This window comes from Anomalospiza imberbis, chromosome 6, assembly GCF_031753505.1.
Source record: "Anomalospiza imberbis isolate Cuckoo-Finch-1a 21T00152 chromosome 6, ASM3175350v1, whole genome shotgun sequence".
NCBI lineage: Eukaryota > Metazoa > Chordata > Aves > Passeriformes > Viduidae > Anomalospiza > Anomalospiza imberbis.
In genome coordinates, this window is record NC_089686.1 from 31,116,733 (window position 1) to 31,138,370 (window position 21,638).

Sequence of the window (21,638 nt, forward strand, 5' to 3'; positions counted from 1 at the left end):
GTAATATAAACACACAAGGACTGTTGGTCATATCTTTACTGTCCACTTATGGTTTATAACCTTTTGATTTTGCCCCTAATGCTTTCTTAGACTTAATTCACCCCACTTCAGATTTTGATTTTGGTATAAGAATAATCTTCATTTGATTATATTTTTAGAATGAAACTTCATACAACATACTTATTATGCTATCTTAAAATTGCTTTGTTTCAAGTTTACTAGGTATAGAACTCAGACATGCTATACACCTCAGTAAGTCTTCACTGCTAGAGGGAAATACAACAGTGTAGATAACTTTTTTTTTCTCTTTCTCCTTTATTCCAATTTATAATTCGCTTTAATCACATTAGAATACCATACTCTTATCTCCTACCTGAGGCACTCAGTTGCTAGAGAGATCTGTTTCCTTACTTATTAAAAAGTAAGGAGATCTTTTATTAAAAAGTAAAAGATCTTGGATCAGTATCATTGTCCCCAGTCTTACTGATCCTCAGTACTGACTTCAAGAAAGCAGCATGCTCCTTTGTCCAGAATACCGTCTCCTTTAAAACTTGCTCTGCCTCAAGAATTTCCAGTGGCCACAACTGAAACCGGGGAGTCTCAGGAAAGGTTGGCTTCAGTACAGTAGCTGTGAACCTGCTGTTGCAATGCTGCCTTCATGCTCCATTTCACACTCTTGTGGTAGCTCTGGTAAAAGGCTTTGTGAGAGCAATGCTCAACTGATCGCCAAGTTTGTTTGGTTTTTCTTTTATTCAGGTATTCCTGATAGAGCTGCCAAACATGTAAGAGTAGGTAAAAACCTTAGGCTGTGTTAGGAAAACACTAGAGCCTTGTCTGCCCTTTTTCCCACTGCTAAGGTACACCAGCAGTTTAACAATTTGTTCTGAAGTTCCCAGGAGTAGATAGGGCTGTAATGCTTACAGATACAACTTCCAAGTGCTTTTGTAGTGCCAGTAGTGTGACAGGCAGATCCTGTTTTGTTTGCAGAGGATTTTGGAAATGGGAATCATTTATAGGTCCTGTCGCTGCATTATGGTTAATTGCAAACCAGCTTGTGTTGTTGCTAAAAATAGCTATTGTTACTAATTGTGAGTTCCATTCAAATATAAAAAAAAATATTAAAAAACAACTACCAACAGAAACATAAAACTAAAAATCTCTTTGTAGACTTAGGCATTTTTACAAGTACAGAATTTGTCTAGTTAAATCTACAGGGTGGTTATATGGAAAAACTGGCTTGTTTAAATTTAAAAGATTGTTCATTAAATATTACCTTTTGGGGAATTTTAGTTTTGCACTAATGCAGTGGTTTCTAAAATAGTAGTTTCTAAAATATTTGAGAGGATAAATGTTTAAAGCATTCATTTGGAATATATTAAAAGCAAATCACAAGGTTGTTAACTAGACCAGACTAAGCATCTCACTATAGGATAGGGGGAAAAACCCCAACATTGACAGAGAACTCTATTGAATGGAAGTAGCTTAAGCCTCTGTGTTTCTTATTAGTAGTTCTTGGAAAGAAAATGTATGTGGAGTGTGAACTTCGATTTTAAGAAAAAATTAATGTTGTAGGTTTTTCTCATGTAGCCTAAGGGAAGTTCTCTTTAACTGAATTCTTGCTGCAGTCGGTTGATATACAAATAAAAGCTCTAATATTCAACCAAATAACCAAATTTATAGAGTGAAAAACTTAAAAGCTAAATTTGTGGTTCACTTAAATTGAAAATAGCAAAGACAGTTTTTAGGCTTAACCAGTCGTTGCATCCTATTTCTTATTGGTTTACAGGAGAGTCCTGGTGTCCTCAGTTTCTGTCAGAAGAGGCTCTTCTGAGAGGACTGAGTTGAAAGTTGTGTATGAAGTGCACAACTACAGTCTGATCTTAGCTCTGATTGAAACACAGTGATAGAGACGAGTGAATGAATGATTCAACTTTCAGTAATGTTATTCAGCATTGAGATGTAGCCAGTTATATTTGCAGATATTAGATTTGTGATAGATGCCTACCATGAAGGATTGGATTTTTCTTTATTATATTTGTCTGCTGTGTTTGAGTACTTAACTAAAAGATTTTGGTAAAGAAATGGTGAGCAACAATGACGGAATTGTCATTTTAACTATGAGATTTAGAGAGAGGAGGGGGCTTTGCTTAGAGGCAGCAAACTAAATACAGCTGCCTATAAGCTAAAAATTTTATAGTCTTGTAAAATTTTCCATTTTACAAACCATTATGTACTTAGGCTTTACATGCTTGCAGCAAAATTCTTGTATATGTGTGTGTTTGTGTGTATATATATACACACACAAGTGAATCATATTTATGAATCATACATGTGTGTGAGAATGTAATATATTAATTATGCAAAAAAGCCTACCTTTGTTATTTTTGGGATTTTCAGGGGGGTGTTGGAAATAAAGCAGTGATCTTTTAAAAGTGCAAAAGCTTCATGAATAGTTTTATCTCAAATCTAGAAGGAACAACTTTGATCTCTTCTAATGTTTCTTCTTCAGCCCTTAAATTTGACATCACTGGTGCTAAGTGGCATAAATACTTAAACCCTCAGGAATATATTGCAAAACGATAACACCTTATTTTAAGGTGTTGAAATGTTCAATCATTAACTGCTACATTCTTCCAGTAAACTGTACTTCAAATGAAGTATCTTATCCTTGGCAAACCATGGGGTTTTCCAAGTGATGTGCTGGCAAACTCATAACCAAAACTAAAAGTTTTCATTTAATTTAAAAGAAAAAACTAAGAGCAGAGAGAGGGGGAAATGACCAAAACCTCTTTTTCCAGTACTCTGGACTCTGGCTTTTAATTAATGACATGGTAATAAATTGTTTATTTTATAAAATCACTAAATGATGGAAAAATATGTTAGATTGTAAAATTAAAGTAATTTTACACATGATGCAAATACAAGAGAGCAGTGGCAAGTAGACACTGCAGATATGGATTTTAAGTAGTTGTAACTGGTTCTGTTTTCAAACCCCACAGTGCTTGTCCTGACCTACCCTTGCAAAGAACGGTTTATATGCATGGGGAGGAGGGATGGATGAAAGGAAGCAGGATGTCTGGCTGGAAGCCTGTTCTTGTTTAGATTTCAGTGACAGAAGGTCTGACCTCTTTCTGTTTTCTTGTTCTCTTTTCTGTGCAATTTCATGGTGGCTGACTGGCTTCATGATTAGTCTAAAATAAATCAGGAGTTGATTCGTAGTCTCTTTTTGACCCTCTAGCTAGATTATTGAGTGTAAAGTTTTTGGAAGAATATTAGTTTTGATTTGGCAACTGTGTTCTCTGGTTAAGCCTCTTTATGAAAGATCATGACCTCTGAGAAGTCTTAATGAAGGCACAAAAATACAAAGGAACATTTTTAGAGGGTGGTCTTAAATTGTTTTCTTTTAGGTGATGTGTGTGCAAAGACAGTGCTAATTATTGTGATCTTGGTTGTGGGTTTGTTGGTTTTGTTTTGTTTTTTTTTTTACTAGACTTAGGTTGTTTATGGAAAACTAATTTCTTCTTTTGCTTCTCTTTCAGTAATAGTTATGCACGAGTGCGAGCTGTGGTGATGACCCGGGATGACTCAAGTGGTGGATGGTTACCACTTGGAGGGGGTGGACTAAGCTGTGTCACAGTCTTCAAAGTCATTCCCCAGGAAGAGAATAGCTGTGCTGATTTTCTTATCCATGGAGAACGACTCAGGGATAAAACGGTAACAATTTTTATCTATTTAATGATGATACTAAAACTATATGGGACATAGGCACTGATGCTTGCTTATTATTGCCTATAGAATACAAAGTAAATTTATAGTCTCAGTCTAATGCTGCTGCTGAACTTCTCAATATCAATGTTTGTGTACCAAAAGAGCCAATTATTTGTTTTTGATTCTGCTTTTTTAGAATCAAGCACATAGATTTTTTTTTTTTTTGAACTCTCCATCCATTTTGGGAAAAATTTTGCTATTAATTTTTCTTCCAATGAAAGATTAGAGGCAAATCTTGTTTCTATACCAGTGATACTACATTTAAGAGGAGTGTTGGAAATTAGAACTTTTAATAAGAACATGAAACCAGGTGGAATTGCTCAGTAGTGATTTGGTTAGCTGTGGAATATGACAAAAAGAAACCATTTTACATAAGAACAACTTCGTATTGAAAGACAGCATGAAGCTGGCAGGTCCAAGAATTGACCTGGTTTGATGAGTATGTAGACAGTATTCTCTCATCAGCTACCTTACATAAAATACCAGTAATAAACATCTCTGAAGAGGCATCATGAAAATCAGCCTCACAAAAGGAAAACTGGTGCAGGATCTCAGCCATTTCTACAGGCAGACCTAATGAAGACAAAGTGGGCTTACTAAGGATTGCTTGGTTACTTGAACAGCAAACAGGTTTCTGAATGGGGCTGTGTTTTACTGCAGAAACAAAGAAAAGTAGAGAAGGCACAAAAGCTCCGTCTAATGACTTTTTTCAATAATTTATTCTTTTCTGCAAATGAGCATTGACTCCTCTGTAAGCTTAAAAGATAGAATTACGTCTTATACTGTACTGCCTGACCCTTCCTCAAGCACACCAGTTTCTCCCCTGAGGCAGGACTGCTGAGTTTTATGCCTTGACTGTGACTATTGTAGGAAGAAAGCATATAAATAGAAATTCTGCTGACTCAGTTGTTTCAGTGGGGCGTAGCGCTATTAGCAGAGTACCCTGTGTTCCCGCACAGCTACGTGCACCTGCAGTTCCTTCCTCACTTTGCAGTAGTTCCCTTTAGAACTTTTTTTAGCCTTGTTGAGGCTCTTTTTGAGAAGCTTAATTGCATTTAGAGATACTTGATAATTTTTTCTTAATACTTGGAATATTCACAGCTTGCCTTAAGAATAATAAAATGCTCCAAAGTAGAGACTGGTTTAATGATTTGCCTGCATGAATATAAAAATGTCCGGTCATCGGTGTCCTGATCTGTGTGCAGTGTCCTCTCTCCCATTTCCGGTAGACAAGACTTGTTTTGTTTCCACTTCTGGTAGAAGGTTTTAAATGTTTCTCCTCCTCTTCCTGTCTAAAATCAAGCTCATGATAGCATGAATATGTTTTCCAAGCCTTTATTGTCTTGAACAGTTTGTTTTGTTTTTGGTTTTTTGTGTGTGTCCTATCCTGTGTCCATCTGTCTTCCTTGTACTTGCCCCCGAAATGTGACCTAACAAGATTGTAATCTTGCTGTAGTTATGGGAAGTTGCTGTTGGAAGTCAGCCCCTCAAAAACTTGGGATAAAAGGTGGAAGAAGTGCAGCTAGGACGAACATCTCTGCTGTGTATATTGAATAAAGCTCAGGGAACCAACAAATATAGATTTAGGGTTTGGAGAAGAACACTGGAGAACCAGTAATTAACTGATAATGAAATGAAAGTCACTGTGTATTCATGTATTTCTACAGACTTCAGATAATGCAATTATAAGCAACCGCTAATGTGTAATGAATTAACAAATAAGTTGTATGGAATACAACAAGATCCCACTTGGCACAGAAGAAACAAGATCCTACACTAAGAAATGTGATGACAAAATTAGGTCATGATGCTTATTTAGAAGGGCAGGAGATAGCAGGCACTGAAAGAGAAATTCTGTTGGACATGTCACTGATTCTAAAACTGTTCTGATCATTATGCTTTCAATATGGTTAATGGTTTTACATTCGTTCTTAGGATATTCCTGTAGATTCACTGTTCAATCTCAAATTTTAACCTTTTCTTTAATGAAGCCAAACAACTGGGGCTTTAGTCCAAGTAGAAGTGACAGGTGACTATTATATTTCATAATAATTATATATTTTATTTTTTATTTAAAAGTAAAGTGGAAGCCACTGTATTTGCTATTAGGTCGAGACCAAATATTTTTATAATCTTCAGATTTTGTGGAAGTGTTATGCTGAATCTACTGTTTCTGTGCACCAACTTCCCTTTAGTCTTGTTTTAGAATGCCCTTGGTAAATCTCAGTGCCTGAATAACCTTTGAAGTTAGTAGTATTCTGTTTAGTTGATTGCTCTGCCATTGTATTTGAAAAGAGTGTTACAATATTTTTTTAAAAACTTCCTAAACAGCTTTCTAACATAGATTCAAACTTTGAGTACATGTGTCTTCAGGAATGTTTAATTAATAATCTACTGTACTATCTACAAGTCACTTAGACCATGGTTTCCAGTTCACTAACATTTTTGCAAGGTACATACAGCTGTTTCTGAAAATACTTCTATGGATTAAAAGAGAAAGTAGTTTTTATAAATCAACTTCCTCACATTCTCTGAAGTCACATTACACGTTGCTAAAATACCTTTCTAATCAAGATTATGTCTTGATTTTCTCTGGCCAATAAGTCTCTTCTTTTGTGAACTTGGCTTACCTTCCAGAAAAGGTACAGAAATTCCCTTATCCTGGAAACCTAGAGTGTGGAACTTGGAACACTTCTCTGTGACATGGGGAAGCATAGGTTTTGAAATATCTTAGGTTAGAAAGTAAATGGAGTTCAGATCTATAGTTTTTACCTAAGATAAATGGGAATCATAATGCCAGTATAACTGTTTAACCAAAGTGTCAGTAGAAAGATGAAATTCAAACCAGCTTGAAATCCATACGTGAGGTATTTGATGGAGGTATCTTCCAGATGCCTCTTAAATGGTTATACTGAAGAGGAATTAGCTTTAGTTGCTGCTTCTGACATGACATTGCAGTCCATTCCAGTGTGCCAGATCTTTTCCTGTATTTTATAGGCTATGCAGGCATTTAATTACAACTATAGATCTCAGTCTGTAAGTCAGCTGTATAAATTAAATACTCTGGAATGAACATCAAAATATTGAAGATACTTGTTGGAGAGGGCTTGTCTTGTTTCATTTTCGACCTGAGAGGCAGGTTGCTGTCAGCCCTTCTATGAACCAGCTTCAGACTACATGTAGAACTTCCAAAATATTTGTGCAGTACACAGCTATTTCAAACATCTTGTGGCATTCACAAAAAGCATCCTAGTTATCTGAGAAGAAAATCAAAGTGGTGGCTCCATTGAATTAATTTGAGAGAGAATGCTTTCTGCTAGTTTGCTCAGGTTGTTTAGATTTGTGTTGGTATGTAAGGGTATTTCATGAAGACTTTTCCCATAATTGCACATTTCCCCCTTTATTATAATCACCTTCCTAGGTCAGGCTCCAGACAGTCTGCTTGGAACAATTGCACTCCCACATAACCTGGTCAGGTCTCCTGTTCTCTCTTTCTCTGTTTACAGTAGCTCTCTTCTGTCTCAATAGCTAAGCACATAATAGGTTCAAACTTACTGGTTTTTAGGTTTTGGTGAATTTTACCTTCTTGAATGAAAAGTCTAATAGACTTCTCTGGTTTATTGTCTTCTCCAGACTTTTGCCATGAAAGTTTTTGTAAAAGGAGAAAGAATATTACAAGTATCTTTTAGATCATGAATCAGGAGTAACAAAGTTTAAAATCTTTCCTTTGAATAAGAACTAATTGTGTAAAGGCAGAGACACAAAGCTAAAACTGAATAGCAATACCTTTCTCTTCTAAAAATCTGCTGTTTACAAATATTTACTTTTAAAATTGTCTTTAAAGTTTGAGGGGAGGTTGATTCTGGTGGGCTGTAGTACAGCCCAGTACATCATCTTCTTTTTGAACTGAATCAAAAGTATGCATAGAATAATTATGTCATATGGTTACTGTGGCACTGGGTTTGTATACTCTGTAGCATGAATATCCTCAGGTCGTGCTGCTTGTTTCCAGGAGTAAAGCTGAAAAGGCATTGAAAAACTATATGCTTATATGTTTGTAGATTTGGGTTGGGAATGAGAAACAGTGAAGCTGTCTATCTTACATGTGCTCTTATAAGCTTTGAAAGTACAGCTAGAAACCAGTAAAATAGTATCCAGGATCTCAAAATGTTCAATTATTGGGTCTGTCACCAAGACAGAAATTTGTATCAAATGCATAAGTTTTTTTGTTTTTTCTGAAATAAGCTCTAAATAATGATGTCATATCTTCAATACTCGTTTTATTTCTGTTTAAGAATATTTGGGTTTTAAGTGCTGAAGTAGAAAATTTCCGACTCTGGAGATTGATCTTGTCCACATAAGCCAAATAGATTTTATTGTCTTAAAAGATTTAGTTTTTAAAGATGAGAAAAGAAACATTAGGCAAAGAAGTATTTTTGAGTAGCAATGAATTAATTAGTGTTGCATTTAATGACATCTAGATATTAAAAGGAGTTTTCATTAAATAACAGGAGACATAGAGCATAAATAGGGCTCTATATTTATGCTCTGAGAATTTATATTTTGGTCATGTGGATCTGGTTTTCTTCTGTCTTGAGTCTGATGATTCTGCAACATTTTCCATTATGCAGATGTTTCATATTGGCATGGAAGTCTTATGTTTAAGTCTCCAAATGAAGAAAACTTTCAGAACAGTAACCAGTGGCGTGTTTTATGAAATGAAATTTAGTTAAGCTCTAGGCATTTTATTTACAATTTTTCAGGCCTTTGCTGTGCTTATCCCTGGAGATCTTGGGGAAGGTCTGCCTAAAAAGGTTTGGGAGTACATATTTTGGCTAACCATGTGGAAGAGCATATGGCCTTCACCTATGATGTGGAGAGTTCTGAACCATAGCAAATTGCACTAAAAATAATTGGAGTTTTGAAATATATCTGCATTGAAAAAGCTTGGTTTCTGTTTCCAGGCTTTGGAGGAGGATACTTCCTCCCCAGCCCCCATCACATGCTTGAGCATAAGGTACCTTTGGCAAAATTAAGTTTTACAATTGAAAAATTCACTATTGCTGCAAAGCATAGAAGTGTTTCAGGGAGAAAAAATGCTTCTGGGGATAGTTGGTATGTTTTTTTAATTTGTTTTGGATTTTTTTTGTATTTCTGAATGTAACAAATACTGTTGAAGGGCTGGATGTTTATAAATTTGTGTCCCACTGCTAATTGAGACCTATAGCTTTTCAATTTTCTCTCAGGGCAGGCATCAAGTCTTGCTTGTAGAAATTCTTGTATATGATAACACATACAATTTTGATGCAACATATTTTTCCCTTTTCAATGCCCTTTCACTTATATATTCTGTGTTAAGCAGTCTGTTTTCATACAGGTTTAGATGGGAAAAATCAGTGTCACCCCCTCAAAGGTGTTGTTTCCTTGAATCTAGTTGAAAACAATTACACTGTTGGATGGGATGTTTACTTGTTTTGTTAATCAAAGCTTGCTATATAATACATGAGGGTTGGAAGTGGGGTTAGTGTTGCTTTTTGGGCTGGAGGAAGTTGGTTTGGGGATTTTCTAGTTTGGTTTGTGTGTCTTTGAAAACCATAGCTTCTACTCAGTTAATTTTTAATCCAGTTTTTATCTCTAGTGGTAAAATTTTTACTGGGTATGAATTTTCAGAATGAAAATCTGGATTAATCCCTTGGGCACCAGAAATTCATTGTGATGCTATAAAATCAGGCTTGCAGTACTTTTTGTTGATGTTTTGGATGACACTGCACACAAAATAGACTCTGAAAATAGTTGGTGTTAATGTATTAGAGATTCCCCCTAAAGAGCTCTCGACCTAGAAAAGTCAGTGGTGTGAGAATCTTTCCTTTTTAACTGCTCATCGAAAGAGGAAGCAAGTTTAAAATCATCCAGAGGAACAAAGAACAACTATTTGATGCACCTTAGAACTGCAAAATAATCCTTTTTCTCTTCCTGCAACAGCTTTTCCCACAGATCTACAGCAAACAGATTCCTTTTTTATGTTTTCTTCTAGGCAGTTTTACCTACGTATTGTTGACCATTTAGGGAGATCCAAGTAGAGAAACAAAAAATTACATTAATGCTGAAAGAGTTTATATGTGCAGATAGAATATTATCCTTCTGGAGGCAGAGGTAAAAGGCAGTAAAAGTTGAGAGGAAATTATTATTCGGGGGTTGTAGGGGGAATAAATAATAAAGAGTAAGAGGAAAAAAACCTATTTGCCTATGTAATAATTAGACAATGAAAGGAGAAGAGGAACACAAAGAATATGAAAGAATAACCCAAATATAGATATATATTTATATTTTTTTAAGTTTGAGGGGTTTTCTCAGTTGTTTATACTTAACCTAATTTGACGTTATCCTGTGAGGAATTTTGTATTTTTTCTTTTAAAAAGCCATATATGTAACTAAACAAAAAAAAAATTCTAAAAGTGCATCAGTGAAATGATAGAATTTTGAAATTCCTCATTGATCTCTCAGTCAGTGTAGGCCTTCATCAGCAAATACCAATACAGAGACAATGTTGTCTTGCTGGGAGCTTTATTATACTATTATACTGCTATAGGAGCAGATCAATGCATCTCCCTCCATACATTCTTGTTCACATTGGATTTTTTTTTAATCAATAAACACTCAGTGTAATAATGTTGCTTAAAATAATTTTTGCCAGTAAAGTAAATATGTAAATACATTTTTAAAACCAGACTATTTAAAGGGGAAATGATAAGGCTTTCCAGTACCTGAAGGGAGCCTGCAAAAAAAAGCTGGATATGGATTATTTAACAGAGAATATGGCAGAGAAGGCAGAATGGCTTCAAATTCAAATAGGGTGGTTTTAGATTAGATACTAGGAAAAAAATTCTTTATTGTGAGGGTGGTACGGCACTGGAACAGGTGGCCCAGAAAAGTGGTGAATGCTCCATTCCTGGAAGTGTTCAAAGCCATTTTGGAAGGAGCTGTGAGCAACCTGGTCTAGTGGAAGGTGTCCCTGCCTATGTCAGGTGGGTTGGAACTGAAACTTGAGGTTTCTTTCAACCCAAACCATTTTATGATTCTATGTGAAGACTGTGACTTTGCTTTAGAACTGAATGTACATGTCTACTTTGTAGCCAAATAATTCTGGTAATTATTCACTGTTACTGGTTTTTTTGTTGTTGAACATGAGCCACAAATGTATTTTTGTCTAGGTGCAGGCAGTAGTACGCTCGTAAAGATTTTAGGTTTTATTAATTTCATTTTTTAAACAATTCTCTTGTATTACTTTCACTTGTCCAGTACCCTTTCTGAGAGAAATCTGAAAATCTCTCTGAAAGCAGCATGAAGTTAGTCTAGTGCTAAAAGATTTTGTAGATCCCAATGATACAGTAAAATTTGATGTCAGCACACATAATGCTTTTTTGGGGGGTTGTGACCTATTTAATTTGCTGAACATCTACCAAGTCTGTACTGCTTGTTGCAGGTATGAGATACTTTTATGGGTATGAGATTTTTGAGTAGGAAGGTTGACTCAGTAAACAAATAGTGTCTTCAACCCATACCATTTATCAGCAACTGATAGTGAATAATTTGGCCATAGTGGAAATGAAGTTAAAATTACATCCTCGTAGCAGGAAGAAGTTTTAAAAGAGACCTCTATGATGTATGTTTTAGGTAGTTCACAAAGACTATCTTTTGTTCTCAGATTTGATATATTGGTCATTGATATATTTTCCTTCTGTTTTCTTTCTGAAAGGTGGTCTTGGAATGCACATTAAAGAAAGACCTTGTTTACAACAAAGTTACTCCTACTTTTTACCACTGGAAGATTGATGACAAAAAGTTTGGCCTCACATTTCAGAGTCCTGCTGATGCAAGAGCATTTGATAGAGGTATTCGGAGAGCAGTAGAGGATATTTCTCAAGGTACATATTTCAGGTGAAATGGTGGTGGAGTGGATGAATATTGAGTATTTGCTAAAAAAGATGTCAAAACACTTTGTGTAACATTTACGTTGACAGTATTTAAGGATGTGGATTAAACTGTAGTATATTGGAATTTTAATAGTTTTTGAAATAGTACTTCTGGCATTTCTAAAGTGCCATTCATTCAAGTGTCTTAAATTGCTTCACAAACACCAATAAAGTAATTTCCTGAAACATCCCTATATAATAAAGCATTGCCTCTTTCTTTTAGACATGAAGAAATGGAGGAAGCTGGAGTGTAATATTCTCTCACTTGGATCTTAGAAGCTTTTTGCAACTCCTGTGTTCTTGTAGGATAAGCTGGAAAGTTGAATGATTTCTGACCTATTGAGTTTTTTTTATCTGCACATACTTTCAGTTAATAGTTTTATCTTTTACTAACAGCTGAGTTAGTAGTAGTTCTGCGTTCAGTGTGGTTCTGAGGACAGGTTTTTTTAGGAACAGAAGAATTTACTCAGATAGCAATATGGCCAACTGGTTCCAGAGCTTCACTGAATTAATGGAAACCAGTGAGCAAACTGAAGGATATCATCAAGCCTAGATTCTGAGCTGAAAATACGATAAATGTATTGCTGGGTTGAGTCAGGAAGGGAAGAGAACTCGTGTCTATTGAATTGAATGAACATGTCTTTCAGGCTTGTAAAAAGTAACTTTAGGGATTTTTTTGTGTGTGTTATCCTACTAATGAAGGGAGGAGCATGTTTCTGAAGGGAAATGCTTTTTGATATAGTCTAATGACTGCTTTGGAATTTTGTTGGTATGATCCATATTCCTTCAAGACAAATATTTAGATAACATGAAAATAATTTTTTTCTCTTAGGGTCTCACACTTTAAGTTTCTGCTGATTTATAGCAAAATATAACACAGTGTGCATTCATGCCAACCAAAAGTGTCTGCCTTTAATTTTCAAAATGCTACACTAAAAGGGACATACTCTCTTGCTTCTGACTGCTGATGACACTTTGAAAATGCTTTTATAAGGAAGGTGGGAGCAAGAGAGAGGAGTGTGGCTAGGAATATTCAGTATAGAAAATGCAGTGTAGAAATGAATTATGCTTACTGAATCAACTTGAAATGCAGTGATCTGTAGGTTAAAACAGTAAACGAGAATATTTATATAATCATCACCAGATATTGAGAGATGATGTGGATTACTGTGGAAGCAGTAAGTGGTAAATACAAAGAAAATAACCTTGTCTTTTTTTTTTTTTATATAAAGGTTATCCCCCCTCCCAAAATGATGTTGAAGTGGCAGAAGACTGCTTTCAAGTGAGTAAATTTTTAAATTAATTGTGCATTTTTTCTTTTACAAATGTACTGAACAGATTTTGCTCTCATTACTGAGAGTAAGCGAAATAAGAGCAATAGCAAAATTCAGTTTAATGAAATAAGTTCCAGAAGAATTATCTAGAAGACTTATAATATTACGTGTCCTAAAAAAAGTAGTTATTATTTAATCCATAGGATCATTAAGTGTCCTGAGTTTAATTTTTAAGTTCAGAATGTATGTTCAAGTTATATGTCCTCTTTGATCTTATTGAAATAAGAAATATTCTTCTGGGAAACAGAAAATAGAGGGATGAAGAATCTTTTTACTTGTACATCCTATTTGTTTCCTTAGATTTCCCTTTGCAGTGATAAAACTCTTCTAACATCAAACGGTTAGAGTTGAAAAGATGCTGTGGCAGTGGTTGAGAGGATCTAATCCAAAGAAAGACAGAAGTTCAGACAATTTTTAAAAACACACTGAAGATAAAGTAGTCACTTGTTGAGATTCAAGTTTTTATTGATCCTTATTCAATTTCTGTAGGTCATAATGGTTTAAGAGATAAAAATTTATGTCCAACCATGCTTCAGAGTTACAGTGCTTTACTTGTATACCATACCATGTACCAGAAGTACTGTAACACTGATGCATAGCACTGCCTGGTAATATCCAAGAATCATAGAACTAAAAAGCCAGTATAAAAATTATTATGGATATATATATATATACGCACAGAGTAAATAACTATATTTTAAGTGAGTAAGTCCTATTTGTGTCTATGTATGCTTGTCATTTTTCCCTTCTTATTTATGGTTTTAGGAAAAGCAGTGTCTTCATTCCCACGTATATTCAGTTTTCAGAGTGCAGAAATTTAAATTAATATGAAGATTATAAAGAAACAAGTTGACTCAGAGGTCTTAGTGACTATTCAGAAAACTGGTAGTGTTGCTAAGTGATTTATTCTGGGAAGGAGTATTGTCACTTATGCATTAATAAATCCTGTATCAGTGTAAATAGCTCCAGTGTCGAACCTCTAGAAACAAAATCAAGAAAATTAGCAGCTGACTTTGAAGATATGATAGGAGACTGATAGTCAAGTATTTAGAAAGGATACTGCAATGCAGTGGCAATACAGAAGTGTCCTGATATCTTTTCATTTTATGGTGGAAGAAATGTATTTCTTTGTGTTGGCTGTGTAACCACCTGTTGTTCTTTACTTGCAGTGCTTTTTTTTAATGCACTTGAAAGTAAAAATGCTATGAATATTAGATATTTCAGATTTTAAACAGAAATTTGATTTTGACAGGGTGAAGGAAATATGTGCCTAAGTTAATGTAGTCCTTAATCAGCTCTTAAAAAACTTGCTTAAACATGCTTTGTTGCAAGGATTAATAATTGAACAGTTTCTATGGGCCTAATGAGATTAGAACAAAGCAATTACCTCTGATTTTGCTGCCTAGTTATTACGTTTCTATATAAGGATGCCAAAATTGAGGAAAATATCTGAGATTCATTATAGTTACAAATTTGTTATTGGGAAAGTGGAGAAAAGTGTATTTACAGCATCTATACATGTGACTATCAATACACCACCTATTTACATATGTAAATATAGGCTTACTTTATATTCCATTTTAAAAAATAATTTTTTTTTTTAATGTATGTAAACCAGATTTTATATCTATAAATACTCACACACTATATATATATTAGAGGTACAAACAATCTTGTGTGGTACAAACTGCTGGCCAAACTATCTTTTACATTTTAGACAGGAAAACATACTTCATGACTTCATCACAATAGACATTGTTTAACTGTGGATAGATGTCCTGTTTTCTAAAAACAAAAAAGCTAGCCAATATCTCTTACCATATCTCTGCACACTAAAGTAAAATAAGTGATACTGATACTAGCATTTATCAGAAGGAAGGAAAAAAAAGATGAAATGCAGAGAAAACTGAATCCACCCTGATTTATCTATGCTTCATCTAAACTGGATTTTTGTATCAGTAACGAAGCTGTAATTGCAGGCTTATGAATGTGAGTGTAGAAAAGCTACACAATTTTAGTTACAGGCAGCAGGTCTAGTCTCCAAGAATACCATTGAAATACCAAATAGTCCACATTCTCTTTCAAATTATTAATTCCTTCCCCTTCCAAGATTGATACTCTGATAAGTGAAATTGGATACCCCAGGATCTTTTTATCTTGATGCATATGACCATCATTCTTTGAAGAGAATGTATTGAGTATTTGAAGAATCATGTTGACTTGTCCCCCACTTTTTGCCACTTCTACGTAGTTTAAAGGGCTTAATGATTTTTTGTTTACCTGTTTATCTTATAAGCTGTTTTCCAAAGTCTCCATTACTATTTTTGAGTATGTTTTGGAGTATACCTATGCAAGGGCATTTTGGATTGTGGATAGAGTTAATAGAGAATATTCTATTAATATTCTTTAATAGAATATTAAAGAGTAGTTTTTCCTATACTGTTCTAGTAATCTTACACAGCAGGAGTCCTATATTTAGTGTACATTTGAATTATATAGTATTTGGTTTGTACATAGATTTCATTAACAGTGGCTTGTTTTTGTTGTTTGGTTTTTTAAATGAAGATGACTAGGTGAGGAAGAAAGCTAAACGTGCTTCATAAGTTATTTTACTGGCTGGTTATATTTAGTGCTACAGAGAGCAAATAAAATAATCCAAAGATCAAAAATTATCATCTCATTGTGAAATCTCAGTGCTTCCTTGTAATAAGTATTATCACATTTTATAGAAACAATTAGCAGAAATAGTTGTATGTGCATATCTTAAATGTAAATCCAAAAACTGAACTCTTGTCTTATGCCTTCTAGCAATTGGCTTGCTATGTTATGCCTTGGTTCACTAAATCTTTTTAATTTAAATTTTGTAAATAAAATCTCCCAGAGAAAGCGTTCTTTTTGCTGAAGGTGAAATTTATAATTTTTAGAAGACATAGCTTCAGTATAGTTTCTTTAGCCTATCTGTTGTTTACAAATAATGTTAAAATACTAGTATTAAAAGAATATGATCACTTAAGGGTTTTCATGGTTGCTTAAATTATTGCAATTATTTTTAGTTTTTAATTAACTTATTAGATGAAAATTGTTCATATCATCAAATAAGCCCTAGTATTGCTAGATTAATTTCAAACAGAAATACGCGAATGAGTTAAGGCACAGGTATCTGACTTCCTATAATGTTGGTAAATGGAACCCTGAAAAGTATATGTGCTTACATGGAAATATACATTGGGAATTTGTTCTGTTAGGAAGTTTAGATGGTTTTGGTATAAAACCTTGCATTTTGAATGTAGGAGTAGCTTGTGTAGGTCAGTTTGCTTGTTTGCTAAAATATTGGCTCAGGTTATTTTCCTCTACCAAATATAAACTTATTGCTCTAAAATTCACCTAGCTTAACTGAAAAAAAAAACCAAAAATATAATTCTTTTTCCTTAGAAGTAAATCTAAATGAAATCTAGAGCTCATGCATTTAAAATATATTTTTGTGGGTGTTTTGGATCCTGTAATGTGTAACTCTTGCTTTTGTGAACTGAAAAATAGAGTAGTTGAGCTTGAATTTCTTTCAGTTTTTGTTGATTCAGCCATATTGGTGTTACTTATAGGCTACATTTTAACAGTTTGAAGTAATAAGAATTGGATCACTTATGCTTTTGAGTTTCTTACTGCTGGCAGAAGAAAACTGTAGACTGATAAATTGTAAGCAGAAAATAAAAAGTTTGGCTTGTTCTTTCAGAAGTAAGTACACTGGCTTTTTTGTTAATAGTAAGGGGAAAAGGCCTGAAACTTACATGCATTTTAAGTGGTTTTGGTGCAGACAGGGAAGACATTAATTGTTCATGTGCCACTCTGTAAATGCACTATTTTGTGACCTCTTCATAAGGGCCTTCAATGACCACTCAATTTTTTTTTTGTCTCTAACAAAATGTTCACAGAAGTTTTATTTTATAAAAATAACATTATGACTTTTAAGGAAATGTGAAATAATTTACCCTTGACGCACTATTGTTTTATGGATCAGACAATACTAAATGGTAAAACACTAAAGATTAAAAATATTTAGTGCAGTTTATAAATTGCTTAGGTCCAGTTCTTAGAAGTAAAAGTAATACTATTCATATGATCAATTTCAAATAAATCTATTTATATATTGTACTAAACCATTTTGGTTTATTAAGCTTTTTTTGTTGGAGTTGTATAAAAAAACAGAAGGATTTTTTTCCCCTCACCAGTATTCCTAGCAGCCTCTTTATATGTAGTGTTCTCTATATATTCAGGTGGAAAAGCCTTTAAAGAAAGAGACATGTCAAATGTCTTATTTTTTAGTTTAAACTGTATGAAATATTCAGAGTAATCTAGGTAATATTTTAACCTATGTCAGAAACATATACCTGAAAATAATAGTTTCTTTGCCAAATATATTGCTCCATCAGTCTCAGAAATAGCCAAAGCAGAAGGAAGTCATTCAGATGTTTTTGAAACCTGTATAATTTATTAAGAATTGAAAAATTAAGGAAAAAGCATTTAAACGTTTCTTGTGTTGTTAGCATCAAACAGCAGATTTTCGGGCCTCATGGGAAGTAAATGCAAGAGCTGGGATGCAGCGGAAATGTGGTCTCTTATCCATCCTTCTGTGTAATCATTAAACTTACTTAGAGGAGAACATTTTTAACAATGTTTGCAGAACAATGTTGAATTCTCTCCCAGACTTAACTCTGGCAAACTGGGAGAAGTAAGGAGAGAAAATTTGAAGAACAAGAGAAGCTCAGTCTGGTTTTCATTTTCTCTACAGCTGTCATCTGGCTTTGAATTCTGCTGGAGAGCTACAGCTGGAGTCATTTTATTGCTTTACCCAGCATCCTTTTGCTTGTGCGCACAGAAATGTTTTAGTAGTCTTGGAAAAAAATTCAGAGTATCTCTTAGCAACCATAGGACAGTAATTATTATACCAGCAGCTGGGAGCAAACCAGATTTCCGTTGTGCATTAAAAACTGGCGTAGGTTACTTTACAGATGATACTGAATAACCTATGCCAGTACTGTACTTTGCAGGCTGTGGTTAAAGAATATTGAATGTGGGCGGTGTAATTGCTTTGGACAGTAGAAAAGGAGAATGTGTGCATCTGTGTTAGCGTGTGATACTCTGTATATTTGTTCTGTATATGTTCTTGTGGAAAACTTTATATGTTTGTTTCTTACTTAAATGCATTTTCAACACAATACCATTTTTGTTTCTAGGGCTTCCTACTTCAGATTTTTAGTGTTTCCATTATAAATGTGGGTTTTCAGATGTTTATGACTTGTAATAAAACATCACATTGGAGCAGGAAGTTGTCCAAGGAAAAGGTTTTTGGATACTAATAAGTGTGGTTTCACTGTATCAAAACTGCAGTTTAATTAAAAGCAGAGAGTTCAGCATGTTCATCTGGCATTTCTGTAATTCAACATTGTGAATATTTATTGGCTAAAGGACTGACATGATAGCTTTTCATTTTAATACCAGAAGTTAGTCTGTGTCCACTTACCTGTAGTGTATAGGATGGTAAGCTGAGCATTTGTGCTTCCAGAAATGCTGTCTGGCGAGTTCTTGCCTTACAAAAGGTCACATGCTTTTCTCTGTCTGCTGCCACCCTGAAATTTGTCCTTGAAGTCAATTAGTTTGAATTGTGGTATCTGTGTTGGAATTTTCTAAAAGCATTCTTTGATAATTGTTGTGTATAGGGCACCAAGGTTTGCTTTAAGATTAAGTTTTGGGTTTTGTGCATCATCTGGCACTGCTAGTTAGCACAGTAAGAGGTGATCTGTGCCTGTGTCCTTCATTAGTTGGAGCCCTCCTTGACTGCCAAGGGGAGTACTTTTGTGTGCCTGTGTGAGCGTGTGCATGTGTCCTTTTTGCTCTATAGTGTAGATAATTTATTTTTAAAGAAGAAATGTGTGAATCACCTGCAGGGACAGGAAATAATGCAGGCTGCTGCAAATCTCACCCAGGAATGAAAACTGGCTTGTGGGTAGTATGTGTTTTTATCCTGGGAAAGAAGGAGTAGAAGTTTTTGCAGCTTGCTCCCTTCTCCCTAGACCACTCAAATTTATAATATCTGGGGGAAGGGGAAAGGGGATGCTTATCACTGTGGTTTCTGTAAAATGGCTTCTAGCTGTTAGCTTAAATGCTTGTAGTCATTTTAAGCATTGCTCAGACCAAAAATGGTTGTAGGCATTTCTTCCTTATTTTGAATACAGCTCTTCTGTAGTTTGAGCCACTGTTTTGTGGCTTGTTATGTCACTGGGCAATGTATCTGCAGGAGTACCTCCTGCTATGAAGATGTTTGCTATTCCACTAATATTTGATGCTTTTTGCTCTTAAAATAAGTATACATATATGAAGTCTAATTGTTTTTAGTCATTCCAATATTTCTTTTATACTCATTTCCCAACAATGTTTGACCGGAAAATGTAATTTTGACAATAATAGGATCAATTACTTTGTGGTGGTGTCATGCTCAAGGATCTGCCAATAGTACTTCTTTTTGGTGTTTTGCCTGTCTTCAGAATTTTTCAGGGGAACTTTATCCTGATTGAGTGAGCTTTTGTCTTTCTTGGGGTGTATGCTCTCTACTATTAATTACGCTGATCATGAATTAATTGCTAATGTTTTCCCACATGGTGCTTCTGAAACAATATATATAAATTTAATGATGTGATGATTTTCTTTCTCCTACAAAATCAGCTACAGACCAGCTACTTCAAACTATCTAGATCTCTTAGAACTTGATACCTTAGGCTTTTATGTATGTGAGGTACTAATGTAATCCTAGAATAAGTTCCTTAAGTACTTTGATCAGTGAAAACGAATTATTCTGAGTTAATATTTAACCTGCCAAAACTTTAGGTTTGCCTCTGCCTCAGTATTTATCTGTAGTGTTTTTATTATTTTCCTCTAAATGTTTTCTTGATACATACAAATCCTTATAATAAAGCTGAAACATTCTCTGTGCTGGAAGTTGGATGATGCCAGAATTTTCTCAGTTCTATCCATGATGACAGCCAGTTAACTTTACAGCATCTCTCAATGCAAACAAAACATACAGTACATTTTTGGCAGCTCAATGGAATTTGTATCAAAATGCTCTGCTGTATCCTAAGTATGTCCCAGTCAGTCAAGCTTAAAGAATGAGAACTGTTAATTTTTCAATTCATTTCAGAAACTGGATCATCTTACAAGCCAATATTCCACCCAAACATACTTCCTCTTCCTTCTTCTGAATGGCACAGGTCCTGCAGCTACGTCATCATGCATTGCTTCATAGTCTCACTTTCGTATCATATTGCCTGATACAACTTTAATTGTGAAATGACAGTCATTTGTGTTTAATGCACACTTGCTGCAATTAGATATTTTAATTGGGCCAGTATAGGTTAATTTTTTTTTTCTTATAGCTGATTTTGCTTTTAATTTATTAAAAGATCTGACTAGCTTTTGTCTTATTAAATAGTCTTAGAAATTATTTTTTCTCCAATTGTATTTTTGTAAATACTGGCAGCCTCATGGGTAGTTAGAGAAAACATCATCTCAGAGACAGGTTAATCTCTATGTCCTTAAAGAAGTCTGATTTTGCAACTGTATTTCAAAGGCACATATCTCTAGTGCCCAAGTTGTGTACTGTCTGCAGAGAAATTCTGTATTTACCAAGGCTGACTCAAAACAAAGAAAATACTTGCCTACATCTAAATGCTTTTAAAAATTTGCATTTAAGAATACTGGTGTTTATAGATACCTCTAACACATTATGTGGAATATTAACACATTTATGTATGAACTTGTTGGGTTTGGTGTTGTTTTTATAGAAATGCAAAAATCACTTCAAGGAAGTTCTTATGTGTTCTAGACTGCTCAAGAAAATACATCAGGTTCATTAATGAAAGATCACCTTTTTCAACACGAAACTGTAGTAACCAGTGAAACTTACAACAGTGCAAATTTAAGGCCTTCAACATTTGAGGATTTCAACACCAGGAGAGCCTGTTTTCCTAGCCAACCTAACCAGGTAAGAATACCAATAAAAGAAGCAGTCCTTACTTCGCTTGCTGTATTAATGGCACACTATGTAGTTTCTGACAATAAATCGCTGCATTCCAAGTCCGTGTACTTTCAGCTTCTTGAAATGTTCAATATAAACTTTGCAGCTGAAATATTATAGCAGTATTATGGCAGAGGTAAAGCTTTGTGAAGGTATTTACCTATCATTGTAGTGCACCAGACTACATGAACAGATATTTAATTTCTTTGAAGTCTGTTTTGTATTGCAGATTTCAGTATCTGCAGCCTTAAAAAGCAGTTAATTTTTTTTCCAGAAAATGTTAATTGGACATTAGCTCAATATTAGTTATATGTATATTAATACTGTTTTGCTTAGAAATATTGAAAAGTATTTTTAAAGTTGATGTCTTGGATGTCTTGGATGCTTTGTACAGTAGGTCACTTCTGCTAAATATTTTATTGAAATATTGCTTATGCTTTCTAAATGCCTATTTAAACTAAAGTACTCAGTTATGGTACAGAAAGGAAAATATAT

The 21,638-nt window shown here is 34.4% G+C and overlaps 1 protein-coding gene across 3 annotated transcripts in view; it reads left to right on the forward strand.

Annotated features, from left to right (window-relative positions):
- SPRED1 (sprouty related EVH1 domain containing 1) overlaps window positions 1-21,638 on the forward strand; it is a 58,600-nt gene that overhangs the window by 30,997 nt on the left and 5,965 nt on the right. For 2 of the 3 annotated variants that reach the window (XM_068193047.1, XM_068193048.1), the window contains exons 2-5: window positions 3,540-3,714; window positions 11,525-11,693; window positions 12,974-13,023; window positions 20,952-21,110. In XM_068193047.1, the coding sequence (XP_068049148.1) occupies window positions 3,540-3,714; window positions 11,525-11,693; window positions 12,974-13,023; window positions 20,952-21,110 (553 nt within the window). The remainder of the gene's footprint in view (window positions 1-3,539; window positions 3,715-11,524; window positions 11,694-12,973; window positions 13,024-20,951; window positions 21,111-21,638) is intronic. The other variant, XM_068193049.1, reaches the window with a different exon arrangement.